This window comes from Periophthalmus magnuspinnatus, chromosome 5 (assembly GCF_009829125.3).
Source record: "Periophthalmus magnuspinnatus isolate fPerMag1 chromosome 5, fPerMag1.2.pri, whole genome shotgun sequence".
NCBI classification, from domain to species: domain Eukaryota; kingdom Metazoa; phylum Chordata; class Actinopteri; order Gobiiformes; family Gobiidae; genus Periophthalmus; species Periophthalmus magnuspinnatus.
In genome coordinates, this window is record NC_047130.1 from 13,399,964 (window position 1) to 13,413,785 (window position 13,822).

The 13,822-nt window shown below is 40.0% G+C and overlaps 1 protein-coding gene across 1 annotated transcript; it reads left to right on the forward strand.

Annotated features, from left to right (window-relative positions):
- Positions 1-1,493: 1,493 nt before the first annotated feature.
- Positions 1,494-12,448, forward strand: rest (RE1-silencing transcription factor). Its single transcript, XM_033967098.2, has 7 exons — positions 1,494-1,622; positions 4,444-4,662; positions 5,506-5,746; positions 6,215-6,474; positions 7,022-7,182; positions 7,309-7,392; positions 9,222-12,448. Exons 2-7 carry the CDS (start codon positions 4,451-4,453, stop codon positions 11,261-11,263), a joined length of 3,000 nt encoding a protein of 999 aa, XP_033822989.1. The 5' UTR covers positions 1,494-1,622; positions 4,444-4,450; the 3' UTR covers positions 11,264-12,448.
- The last annotated feature ends 1,374 nt before the right edge of the window (positions 12,449-13,822 follow it).

The following is a 13,822-nucleotide window of genomic DNA, read 5'->3' on the forward strand; positions in this document are numbered from 1 at the left end:
AGGAATGTTTTTTCAATTTCACAACCAGTTCCCACAGTAGTCCTATATCCATGGAGAATGTTCCTAAGTATGGTTTTAACTTTCTTTTTCCATGAAATCATGCAGGAGACGTGCCACCTTCGAGAAAGTTACGCAGTGTTGCTTTGAACATGCCTCGACACTTCTGCTTTTCACTTGTGTTTGAATCAAAACAAAAAACTGGGATTACAGGAGCCCCACGTGAGAGCTCAAATAGTATAGTGTAGTATATAGGATAATGGCGCCCTCTTCTGGATTTAGGATTGACATACAATTCCCTCTAAATACCAGGCTAATTGATGTCAGATCAATAAAAGACTTTCCCAAAATAATAGAAAATATGATTGTGTTCATGTAACATCACAGGTTTAAAGTGACTTCTGTGTTTAACTCTTTAACTGTCAGACTACAGATGCTTTATCGCTAACAGCACGTCTCTGTAAGTTTATATCAGTGTAAATAAACAAGTCAGGTCATATTATTTTTACAATATAGCTTCTGAAAGTGGTGCCATTATTCAACCCCAAAGACGTGACTGTTGTCAGTTCAAAGGACTTTAAACTATTGGATTATTATGAAAAGTTTGTGGAGCTAATCCTAAATAAATATTAATAAGGTTCAGGTCCAACACTTTGTTTCAAAGCCAGTGAATCTCCAGTCTGTCTGAAATATGTTCATTCTCTACTTTGCCTAAAGGCCTTTAGGCATTTAATAGAACACCTAAAGACCATTAGGCAAAGTGAAATGTCATTCTTTTTTCACTGAATAAATCTGCATATTCTTGATTATTCATGTAGTGTTGGGCATAACTTATACTTAGTTACTAAGTTACTGTAATTAAATTATATTTTAAGTAATGCAGTAGTGTAATGCATTATTATGAAAAATGCTTGCAATTAAATGTAATTAAATGATAGTTAGTAATAAAATACTTAGTTAAAGGCAGACAGAAGAAGTCTGTAGCAGCCTCGTGGAGATGTTACCCATTATTTATTTTTGTTTAAGTGTTTATTCAAGTACTGACAGTTTCATGCAGTTTTACAAGTTGCAGTTTGATTACCCTTTTCTCTCCTTTTAAACACCACATGTCCAAACTATGTTCCCTTGCAGTATTACAAGTAATCCCAGATCCCTGCTTCATATCACTCACTGCTCTCTCATCATTCCTCAGGTTTTTAGAAGCTTTAGAAGCACACATTTGATTAATTTTAATGGTTTAATTTTGTGTGTGTGTGTATATATATATATATATATATATATATATATATATATATATATATATATATATATATATATATATATATATATATATATATATATATATATATATATATATATATATATATATATATATATATATATATATATATATATATATATATATATATATATATATATATATATAAACGTGTGCAAAGATGTTATACACATAAGGGCGGATTTCGTTAAAGTGCAGCGGTGTGCGTGCTGACGTCACTGTGCGTGCGTCAGTGAGAGCGTGTGGAGGAATGTGCCTAAACTTTTCCCTCTGCACTCTGCGTCTGTGACCGAAAAGTGCCTCATCTGGACCATAAACTCGACTAAAGTGGTGCCAACTTGAGCAAGTAAGCGCTGGGGCCCGTGGACTGGGGTACCGGGTGGGTTTGGACCGCGGCCGGACACTTTGGACTGACTTTATCCGCTTGAAAACTGCGGAGGGCAGATTTAGTGTGGGCAAAATGGAGGCGCTGTCCTGGGGCTGATCAGGACCACGGCTAACTCTCAGCTCGCTTCAGACCCGATCCTAAACCTTAATACACCCGACCTAAGTCGTACTGTCATTCAACTCTTACGATAATACTGTTGAACAACTTTTAACATCTTATTACGCGATAATTCTCAAATATGTCTACTTCCGTTAGCAAACTTTACCCGGACCTCGTTCGAAAAGTTAAAATCAAGATTTGTTGTGACTTTTAAGTTGTTTAACATTGCTGTCCTTATTTAAATTGCAAGTTTTTTCATATTTCTAAATGTCAAAGTGGCGTCTCAATTTGAAATGAACTAACCTTAAAAACAAAACTTTTATAGTTGCAAAATTGATCCCCGTTGCAAATGTTTAGACTTTTTGACACGTACACTTTACTTGCATCTGTCACGTGGCCTGTTTATCCCCTTTTTTAACATGAATGCCACAAATAATGCTCCATTTGATTCGGCCGAATGTTAACTGGAAACATGTCAAATTGAGTTACAAGGTGGTTTTGTTGAAATTTTAATCCTAGATCCATTTACGGGGGAACAATTAGTTTGTTATGGGCGTTTTGAACAGGACCGAGCTGGCGCTGTCTCTGAGGTGTGGTGCTGTTCCAAAATGGCCGACAACAAAATGTCGAGCCTCGTGAAGCACAAACAGAGGCTCCTTCTGCACATTCCCTCACACAGTACTCATGAGTGTATGGGCCTGGCTCTGGACAGCTGTACCAACAATAATGAGCTCTTACAGTGTAAAAAATAACTTAATTTCAAGTACAAAAAATCAGAGCTTGGTAGCACTCAGTTACATTTACTTAAGTAACTTTTAAAATTGTACTTTTAAAAATACTTTCTCACTGCATACTTTTACTTCTACTTACATAATATTTAGTTTGTAGTAACAGTACTCTTACATGAGTAAAATGTGTGTTTCCTCTTCCCACTGTGAGTAAGTGACTTGAGCTTAATCTAGATAATATGTAATAATTTGAACATTTGTGTTTCTTGCAGCTCCTTCAGATATGATTTAGTTTGTCCCTTTTTAGACTCTTTTTGGACTGTTACCCTTACCTGAGGATAATTTTTACTGACCTGTGCCATTTTAACTCTAATAATGTTATAAAAGAAGAAAAACAAACTTAATTTCAAGAACCAAACCTAAATATAATTTTCAGTATTTTTTCTTGTGTTGACTTCACTATCAAAGCTTTAGTTGGCTGCACTTGACCTTATACTGACTTTACTTTGTGACAGTAAGTTTGCACATGATGCATTTTTTTGTTTTGGTCAATAATCTTTAACACAAGAGCTGCTTAACTGATTCATTTTACCCTTCTTCTTAACACATATACTAGCTAGATTATTAAGTATGTTGTTTGGAATAGTCTTGAGGACGAAAAAGATTTAATGAAAATCTATGTAACCTGTAGGTTTGGGCACGGTAGTGTCTGTATCAAGTAGGGTCGTCAAAATATACCTAAAATCGGATACTAATTGTTACTAAAACTAATATTGAAACTAGATACTAATTTGAGTAAGTATGCATACTTAAAATCACATTTGTGAATATCTTTCAAATGATCTTGAGCTGTAAAAAGTATAAGACTAGTATACCCCCATGGACCACTATAGAACGACTGAGGGATTACACAGATAAAGGCCACATGGGAATATAAAAGAAAGAACTGCCATTCCTTAGTATCGAAACTGAGTTTGAAATGTTAGTATCGGGACACCACTAGTATCAAGTAACTATAGTATTAGTGTTCATGTGATACTTTTCATTCAGTACACTTTCTGCAGTTTTCTGCAGTGTGTAACAGTATACTCTGAAGTAGTTTGAAGGATTATGATTGCTCAGTACTGCAGTGAGATAGGTCAGAGGAGTGTTAATGATGTTTTGTGTGTGTATATTTATGATCCCGAGGATCCTCACCACGCAGCTGTTTGCAGTAGAGACAGGAGGAGGACAGGCAGCTAACGCTATTGGACTATTCATGACCTGCTACTGCAACTTTGTTTATGATGTAATTTGGTGCTTTGGTGCTTAAAAGAAAAAAAAGGAAAAAAAAAAAAAAATAAATAAATAAATATATATATATATATATATATATATCAGTTATCAAGTTTTTGGTTGCTGAAGGGTGCAAACCCGTTGAAATTCATAGGAGAATGTCACTGTGTATGGTTCGATCACCTCAGGAGACCTGACTTCTGTAGACCTCCCAGGCCTGCCTTCATCCTCAACACTGCTCCGTCCTTCTTTAAACAATTTAGCCCACTTGTAGACATTTTTTTTTGGCTGAAACATGTGGCACCATACACAGTTGACATTCTCCTATGAATTTCAACGGGTTTGCACCCTTAAGCAACCAAAAACTTGGTAACTGACCACTGTTCAATCCTGGAGCATGCTTCTTGGTCGGCCATCTTGGTTAATCACCAAAACTCTCAAAGTTTTTTTTAATCTGCAAAAGAAATTAAATCCATTTGAAAAACAAGTAAAATAAAAAAGTAAGCTTCTAACTGTATTAAAAGTACTTATACCAAAAAATTCATCTTATTTATTGAATGACCCTCGTATTTACAAAACTCTGGTACAGTCTATATTACTATTTGAGTTCCTTTATTATTATTTTTGTTTATTTTAGCATGATATATATTTGATACATCTGACTATTTTTGTGGTAGGTGCATCATGTCTCTGGGGCTGTTCTCGTCTCCGGCGCCGCAGCTCGTGATGCTCGCCAACGTTGCAGCGGTCACAGCGGAGGTTGGAGGGGCCTCTGTCTCCACGGTGCTGTCCGAGGGAGGCGGGGTCTGCTCAGAAGGGGGCGCAGCTAAAGAGATGATGGAACTGAAGACGGTGGGGGAGAACTTCTCTGATGATGAGGATGAGAACATAATCAGGTTAGTATGGCTGTCTCATGAAAAGTAATAGTATTCCCGAATATAGAAATGAAATTGTAGACAATAATTTATCTTAAATGCTAATCAGCTTAAACATGAGTGACCCTTACCTGGCACGGGTGTCATTTTAAAGTACATTGATCCTTGCAGCTAACTAGAGGCACTGCTCTGTCTGAAGCTATGTTTCTCAAGTTAGACTTTAATCTGAGCTTTGTTTTAACACAATCTGAGCAGAAGGTGTTGTTTTAGTTGGAACTGCAACAGGTGAGATGATTTGTGCTGTTAAACAAATCTCTTACACATTGTTCGTCACAAGCTAGCTAGCATTAGCCAACAGTTTTTCAGTCACTCTCGCCTTTTTTGTTGAAAATCAAACTCCTAAACAGGAACATGAATGCTCGTGTTGAACACAGGCTCCTAAAAATGTGCTGTTTAAATACATTTTGTATTTTTTCTTGTTTTCAGACAATTTTAAAACTTTTTTGACAGTTTTGCTAATGTGTGCATTGTGTCACCCTGGAAACAACTAAACATTCCACTATTAGTAATACGTGCAGACCATCCCTAGCATGATTTCATTTCACTGCAAAGTTTTAATATATTGCCTTGACCAGGGGTCAGCAACCTTTGTAAATCCAGTAGAATGCTTTCGTCTACGCTTGATAATGTGTACATCCCGGTCTGCAACAATAATCCACAATCTCTGAAACTTTCAGCCGCCACTGCCAGTGTGGGGATTGGAGGTGCATGCTGGGATTGCGTGATGATAATTGCAGAAGCTCTATACGACACAAAAACGAATAAAAAGACTAAGAACTATATTAACATTTCTCTTGGTCACAGATACAGTTATGATGACCAGAGCCAGCGGGAGGTGTGCATTGTGGAGTACCCAGAATCACCTGCGTTCACCCCCATTACCGTGGGACAGGGAGAAGATATGGACACACATGAAGCACCAGAGGCACGGGATCCGACCCCACCCACCAAGCTCCTGACTCCGCCCTCAACTGCAGAGTCTGCCCCAAGTCCAGAGAAGAAGAGCAAGAAGAAACCGTTCCACTGTAAACCATGCAACTTCCAGGTATTTTCAAGAGCTTAACAACGATATGACATTTATACTGATTAGATAAGACCAGATGCCCTTCCATACACAACTTTCAAACTCAATTTAGATACTCAGTGCTGAATCTGTTACAATGATAATAAAAACACTCCACTTTAGACAATAGAATGTAATTTTCCACATTAAATGGTAGTACTTTCTTTTATATTCCCATGTGGCCTTATATCTGTGTAATCCCTCAGTGTCCAGGTAGGTTCCCTAGTGGTCCATGGGCGTATACTCGTCTGTGTGTCTTATATTTGTTCTGATACAGCTCAAGATCATTCTAAAGATATTCAAGAAAGGTTAATTTCTGTCCTGTGATTGCGACTTTTTTTAGTATTGATACCTGTGAACAATGAGTATCTAGTTTCAGTACTGGTTTTAGTAATGATTATTATCTGAGTTTCGATACTTATGACAACTCTACCAATTTTTTATCTTTAGGCAAAAACTGAATCAGAGTTTGTGGAGCATCTGCAGACTCACGCTGTCAGTAAGATGATTGTAGTCAATAAGGTGGAGGGGCGGAGCCATAAGGGCAAGGAGGCGGAGGCATCACACGAGGAACCGGAGAAGACCAATCAGAGCGCAGCAGGAGGCGAAATCAAGGGACTGATTCGCTGTGAGAGATGTGGATACAACACAAACAGATATGACCATTATATCAGTCATCTGAAGCACCACAGCAAAGACCAGGACCACAGGTGGGACAGTATAATTATAATGATTTTAAATATGCAAAATATTTTGCAAAATGGACTCTTGTGAGCTTTAGGCCATGTTATAATGCTGTTACTTCCTCAAAAACACATGTGGAGTTGTGTTTTGTTTCATTCACACATGTTTGAGTAACCCTTTATGATTAGTCTTTCTAAATGCTCTGTTCCACCTTGTGATGTCATGAAGTGGTAGTTTTACAAGTTAACAGCTCCTTTTACATTTAGTTCAGTAGAGATTGGTAATTCCAGGGCTAACATTATCTAAATGATTCTAGTGAAGGAGTACTGGAGTACTTCCTGTACTATCACGTGACTGCCTGCCTAAATATGCAGGGTTTGTGTGTTAAACGTGTGAATGAAACAAAACACAACTCCAGGTCTGTTTGTGAAGAGGAAACAATAATATAACATAGATTAGAAAATGGTGTAATATGGCCCCTTTAATGTTGGGCATGTAGTGATTATGATTATGACTGTAAGTGAGTGTAATGTCCCCTCAAACCTGTTACCATGTGTGTGCTGTGTTCTGCAGAGTCTTCAAGTGCACGCTGTGTCCCTACACCACGGTGAGCCAGTATCACTGGAGGAAGCACCTGAGGAACCACTTCCCTAGCAAACTGCACACCTGCAGCCAGTGCTCCTACTTCAGTGACCGCAAGAGCAACTACATCCAGCACATCCGCACGCACACAGGTACTGGACCTAGACCTGAACTAAACCAAGACTAGACCAGAAAGACCCCGGAGTAGACCCCAGACTAGACCTCAGACTAGGGGTCTGTAGTACCCAAAACCATCCTGACATCCTCCCTCTCTGCAGGTGTGCGGCCCTTCCAGTGCCCCTACTGTGACTATTCCAGCTCCCAGAAGACCCACCTGACCCGCCACATGAGGACGCACTCTGGTGAGCGGCCCCACCCACTGCACAGCACCACTTATACACACTAACTGACAAGCTAAAAGTCATGTTTTGGACAGTAATTTTACCTGTTAATTAACTCACATGTGTCAATGCCTCTGTTAGTTTTCAGTAGTGTTTTCACGATACAAAATTTTCAAACTTGATTTCAGTTAAGGAATAGACTCGATACTCAAAACCGATTCCACAATGTTAAAAAACACTATTTAGAAAATAGAATGTGATTTTCCATATTAAATGGTAGTACTTTCTTTTCTATTTCCCGTATACTAGTCTATGTGTCATATACTTGTACTTATATTTGTTCTGATACAGCTAAAGATATTCAGGAAAGGTTCATTTCTGTACTGTGAATGTTAGTATTGATACTTACTAAAACTAGTATCAAAACTAGATACTCATTTGAGCATCTGATTAGTATCTGATTTTCAATACTTTTTACAACCCTATTATTCAGACACTGTGTTGTTGTCCTTCTGTCAGACTGAGGAGGAGACAGTGTTCTATCTCCATTGGTTTTATTCTGCCCTGCCCACTTTTCTTTGTGGTGGCACTTCCAGTTAAGCAGGAACCCCAACTTCCAGTATAAGGTGGATATCAAAGTGATCAGAGAGTATCTTGAGGCAAAACGCAGTTCATCAACCACTCGACTAAATGTATTATTCCCTATCTGTGACTGCATGCCCTTATATGGCTCGTCCCCACACATTCCTGTCTCACTCTGTTCTTTTTGTGTCGCTGTCGTTTGGAGGCTGAACTGGTAAGACTCTGGCATGACTGCTACACTCTCCCTGCTTGTGTCTGTGTGTGTGATCTGAGCCTCAGTAGAATGTGTGGTTCTGTGATACGAAGTATTTTTGCATTTCATAGTTTTTTCCTTGTGTTTAATTCCAGTGTATTTTCAATATTCTGCATTGTCAAATTGATTTATTTGGAAACATGTCCTCTGCTACTTTATTAGTACAACTGTTATTACAAAGTCTGTATACTGTTAGAGGTGGCCAGTATAAACAGTTAAAAATGACATCAAAATAATCAAAAATAAAATGAGCAGAAAGATCTAGTGTAATCTCCCAGACACAATGTAAAGCGATATTACAGCCACTTTGTGGTTGATTTTGTAGTCCATTCATGTTTTGTGTGATACACAAAACACTTAGACTAGGGATGGGCAATATATTGCTTCCAGTAACATTATCAGAGGCTGCTCCAGTCTCTTTGTCCCTTTTTGAACAGACTAATCACAATGGAATCACATTTGTCATATAACACTCTTCAAGCTAGAACAGTTTTATATGACAAATGATTTTTTCATATATAAAATAAACTAAAGTGAAAAGTTACTTGGTGGTCCATCCCCAACAGGCACAGTTTAAATATATGTGTCAAGATGTCAATATTGCACACCACTATATACAGTGCCCTATACTCTATGTTGATACCTCCTCACAAAATAAACTCCATTTATTTAAAAGAAAAAGTTACAAACGTGTCATTTTTCTTAAAATAATTGTATTAGTTCTCTTGCAAACCCTCTGGTGGCCTCGGGGTTTATAGGCTGGGCCAGCCATGGATGTGATTGTAAAGATAACAACAGCTAGCATGCTAACGGTGCACTTCCTGATTATCGGACAGTAAAACATATTTTGATTAGATGCAGGCAGTATACAGCAGACATATTTTGACATCAAGAGCTGTTTATACAATATATCTGTACTGCTAAGGCACATTTTGCTCACATACATGTAATAAAATCAGGTACAGGACCTTGCTGTTTTGCCTATTGCGACCTCTAAACTCCATCTCTGTTGCAGGCGAGCGTCCGTTCAAGTGCGAGACCTGTAACTACCTGGCAGCCAATCAGCATGAGGTGACGCGCCACGCCCGCCAGGTGCACAATGGGCCCAAGCCACTGGCTTGTCCCTACTGTGACTACAAGACTGCTGACCGCAGCAACTTCAAGAAGCACGTGGAGCTGCACCTCAACCCGCGCCAATTCAACTGCCCACTGTGCAAGTACGCCGCCTCCAAGAAGTGCAACCTCCAGTACCACATCAAGTCCAGGCACGCCGGCTGTGATGTGAACCTGGACATCTCCAAAGTCAAACTGAGGGTGAAGAAGGCCGACTCAGAGAGCAGGGGGGACCGAAGCGCAGATGAAGAATCCTACGTGGACCTGGGAGAAGATCTAGATGAAGATGAAGAGCCTGCAAGTCCCATCAATCTGTCCATCAAGAACAAGAAGCCCCAGGAAGAGGCGAAGAAGTCCGGAGACAACGGGAGAGATGTGGACAAGAAGCTCAAGCAGAAGAAGATGGAGGATTTTGTGAAGGCAGTTGAAAGGATGACGCCCAAAAAGCGTAGCAAGAAAGCAGACAAGGTGCAGGACAAGTCTGAGCAGAAGGAGCAGGAGAGAGCTAAAATGGAGGAAGGTAAAGGTGCGCAGAAGAAGGACAAGAAGGAGGAGGAGAGAGCCAAAATGGAGGACGGCAAAGGTGCACTGAAGAAGGACAAAAAGGAGGAGGAGAGAGCCAAAATGGAGGATGGCAAAGGTGCACTGAAGAAGGACAAAAAGGAGGAGGAGGAGAAAGCTAAAATGGAGGATGGTAAAGGTGTGCCAAAGAAGGACAAGAAGAAGGAGGAGGAGAGAGCTAAAATGGAGGATGGTAAAGGTGTGCCGAAGAAGGACAAGAAGAAGGAGGAGGAGAGAGCCAAAATGGAGGATGGTAAAAGTGCAGTGAAAATGGACAAGAAGGCAAACAAAATGGCAAATATAAAAGTGGTCAAGAAAGCCAAGACATCTAAACGGAAGGCAGCGGAGGTGTTGGACCTGTCGCAGAAAGTGGAGAGTCCTGCCAAAATAAAGAAGGTCAGAGAAGCAGAAGAGAAACCCAAGAGGAAGAAGAGTAAAAAAGGAGGGGATAATCCAACCGAGCAGGGTCAGGAGGTCCAAAAGGAAGTCAAGGGATCCTCAGCGGTCAATGGGCATCTTCTAGAAAGCCGTATCATAATAGGTGATCAGGAAGCAGCTCCAGAGGTGGTCCAAAATATGCCAGAGAAGATGGAGGTTGTGTCTGAAGAGTTGTCAAAGGAAGTGAGTAAATCTGACACTACTGTGCTGTCTGAAAATGTGTGCCAGAGCTTACCGGAGAAGACTACAGAGGAGGTGGCGGGTCTAATGGAACAATCCAACAAGAAAATACAAGAAAATGGAGAGAAGATAGATCTAGAGATTGTGAACAAATCTCAAAAGAAAGGGGAGAAGAGTCCAAAGAAATCCACCAAAAAGAAGGGAGTTTTGGTGGAGGATGTGGCTAGTAAACTGGCTCTGAATAAGGAGTCTGAGATGGTGCTGAACTGTGAAAAAGCTGCCCAGGCTGAGGTGGAACCAGTGGAGAAGCCCACTCAGACTGTGTCCGAGTTGGACACGGAACCCACCACCTCAGAAGAGTGTTCTCCAAGGTCTGAGAAGGTCCAGTCTCCTCCACAAACTCCGTCTCCTTCCAGAGAGGTGTTTGTGAAGCCATCAGGCCGCCCTCCTCTGTTCCTCCAGCGGCAGGCGTCCAGTAGCAGCAGCAGCTCCACCAAACCTGTGGAGAGCGAGGAGGACGAGGGCATCCACGAGGGGCTCCACGAGGGGGCCAGCGACGCATCTGACAGCGCCTCCGAGTGCAGTGACGACTCGGGGCTCAAGATGCTCACTCCCACGGATGACATGCCCACGCCCACCGAGCTCAAGGCCCACCTCTGCATCTTCTGTGACCGCACCTTCCCCTTTAAGAGTGACTACCAGCGCCACCTCAACCGCCATCTGGTCAATGTCTACTACATGGACCACAGCAAGGCCAACAAGTGAACCTACCCTTTAAGAGCACCTACCCACATCAGCTCAACCGCCGCCTAGGCAACATCTACTACATGGACCATAGCAAGGTCCCTTTGAGAGCGACTATAGTAAGACTGGCAATTGGCCTGGTCCTTTAAGAGCAACGACCACAATACCAATAAGTGACCTACCCCTTTAAGAGCATTACAGTAAGGCCAGCAAGTGACCTGCCCCTTTAACAGCCAATACAGTTGACAAGTTAATATGTAACCTTCCCCTTTAAAAGCAACTATAGTGAGGCCAAATACTTAAATAATTGCTTTTCAATTTTTGAATATATGGTTTTGAAGTCAGTATCAAAGTGCATTCTTTTTGCTCTCCTGCCATATCATTGTACTATAGCGTAATTATGGGGATGTCGATGTGACAACCACTCTGCCACTGTGCTGGACCTGATGTCACGTATCAATATATCAATTCTTCTGTAAACGGTAAAATGGAGTGCTCTAAACATGAAGCCAATATTTTTTTGTAAGATAACAATACAACTTTGAAGTAGACTTTTAGACTGTGCCTTTTTGGGGTCAAATCTGTAATGGTGGTGAGTTATTCAGTGTGTTTGTTTTTTTTTCACATGAGATTAGATTACACCTGTCTGTAAACAATGAAGCTCTGCCATGTTTTTAAGCACTAACCAGGTGTGAATATCAAATTACTACTTTTGCACATCTATTTTGAAAGCCGTTTTGACGCCAAGCATCAGACTGTCGAGAGAAATACATGGTTTCATCTTTTTGAAAATATGATACAGAATTTGGGGTTTTGTAAAAATAAATGAATGCTTATCTTTCAGAACTGTCATATTCTATACCACTTCTTGTCTCCAGCATTATGAAGTCCTGAACTTTGAACTTACTGTAGTTAACCCCGCTACAGGCCCATAGCAGCTGGGACACCTCTCTTCTGATGCTTGGATTCTGTAAATAAAATGTAAAGTTTGTTTAAGTTTAGGTTAGCCACATTTTGACAACTACGTGTGTAGTCTCTGTAAAGAATAATGTTTTTTTGTGCATTTGTGAAAATTCTGTCCAGTTTTTAACCGAAAGTGCCTTTTGACTATCACTTTTTTGGCAGCTTTGTCGAGCTGTTGAATCCGAGTTTGTTTTACTGTAAATAGGTTGTGTTTTGTACTCCACACCAAAGACACACATTAAAAAACACACAAAATACTGGAGTGTTAATTTATTTTTAACAATATTCTGCTTTCCATTGTCTAAATTGTATACTTGTAACTTAAAAACATCTAATGACATCTAATGTACTGTATCACTTTAGTTTGTGGAGCCAATTAATCCTTTAAGAGGGGGTATTCTTCAAAATTAACTTTAACCTACCATGTTAAAACGTTCCCTCATCATAAACATGCCTGAAGAGGTTTTAGATGTTGTCCTTAGATGTTTGAGTGATCGAGCGATCTCTCTCGGGCCCAATTCAAACCCTCCTTATGGCTAACTAACATTTTGTAAAATGTTTTGCCCATAAGGCTACGTCGCCCATGCTCCCACACGCCTAATCTCCATAATATACAAAAACATGATACAAAACTGTACATTGTTTCATTATCTGGATGTATTCTGATTATGTTGTGATAGTGCTCTGAAGTGGGGATGACTTAGTGTGGAGAGCAAAGGGACGGGGAACTTAGAGCGTCAAAAACGAAAATGAAACTTATAAAACATGTTAAGACGTTGTTTTCAGCTAATACAGCATTTTCAATACCATAAAAGGAAACATGGTTATCTAAATATGTTGTGTTACAGTTAATACCCAATAGAAGTAAAATACTCCCTCTTAAAAAAATGAGGTCCAGTATTTACAAATTTTCAGGCTGAATATTTCCTAAAAAACACCTCCCAGAGTTCTACAGGCTCCTGTCCATCTGAAATTATGACATCAAATTAAGGTGAACATGACCTATTTGATACTTTAAAGTCAATAAATACAAAATAAAATGTTGTCAAAATGTTTTATTGCATTTTAACACATATGTCCTTGCTCTGAGTGGCCTTGCATCAAACATGACCACAGGCCTGACTTGTGTGGCCTGAAGCAGCTCGTTTCCTTGGAAATGTTTCTATGACTGTAATATTCCACAGTATGGCATAAAACTATCTGTCTTCATGGAGAATGTTCTGAAGTATGATTTTAACTTCCTAGAGTTACATACTGCACCTTTAATTCTGAGATGTCCATAAAAGACTGTAGCTGTAGTAGTAGTTGTAGTGATAGTATTACTGGTGGTGGTGGTAGGTTTCAGTCAGTGATGCAGTTACAGGCTATGTCCAGGAGGAGACGCTCTAATTCAACACTAAATATGTTACCTGCTGTACCCATGTTTGTGTGCATGTGATAACATAGACATTTTGACTAACACGAATCACCTGTGCACTTTTCCAAACAAACCTCAGGGTGTTAGTTTAAACCATGCAAATATCCCCCACAGTGCTTTGCGATTTATAACCACGTTTGATGTAATGGTTTAGGCCTGCTTTGTTTTATTAGAAGCCTGGTTTTAACCTTGCACCCAGC

Coding starts and splice junctions, on each gene's coding strand:
- rest (XM_033967098.2), top strand. CDS start 4,451: ATGTCTCTGGGGCTGTTCTCGTCTCCGGCGCCGCAGCTCGTGATGCTC. Junction 4,663..5,505: donor GAGGATGAGAACATAATCAG/GTTAGTATGGCT, acceptor TCTTGGTCACAG/ATACAGTTATGATGACCAGA. Junction 7,183..7,308: donor GCACATCCGCACGCACACAG/GTACTGGACCTA, acceptor CCCTCTCTGCAG/GTGTGCGGCCCTTCCAGTGC.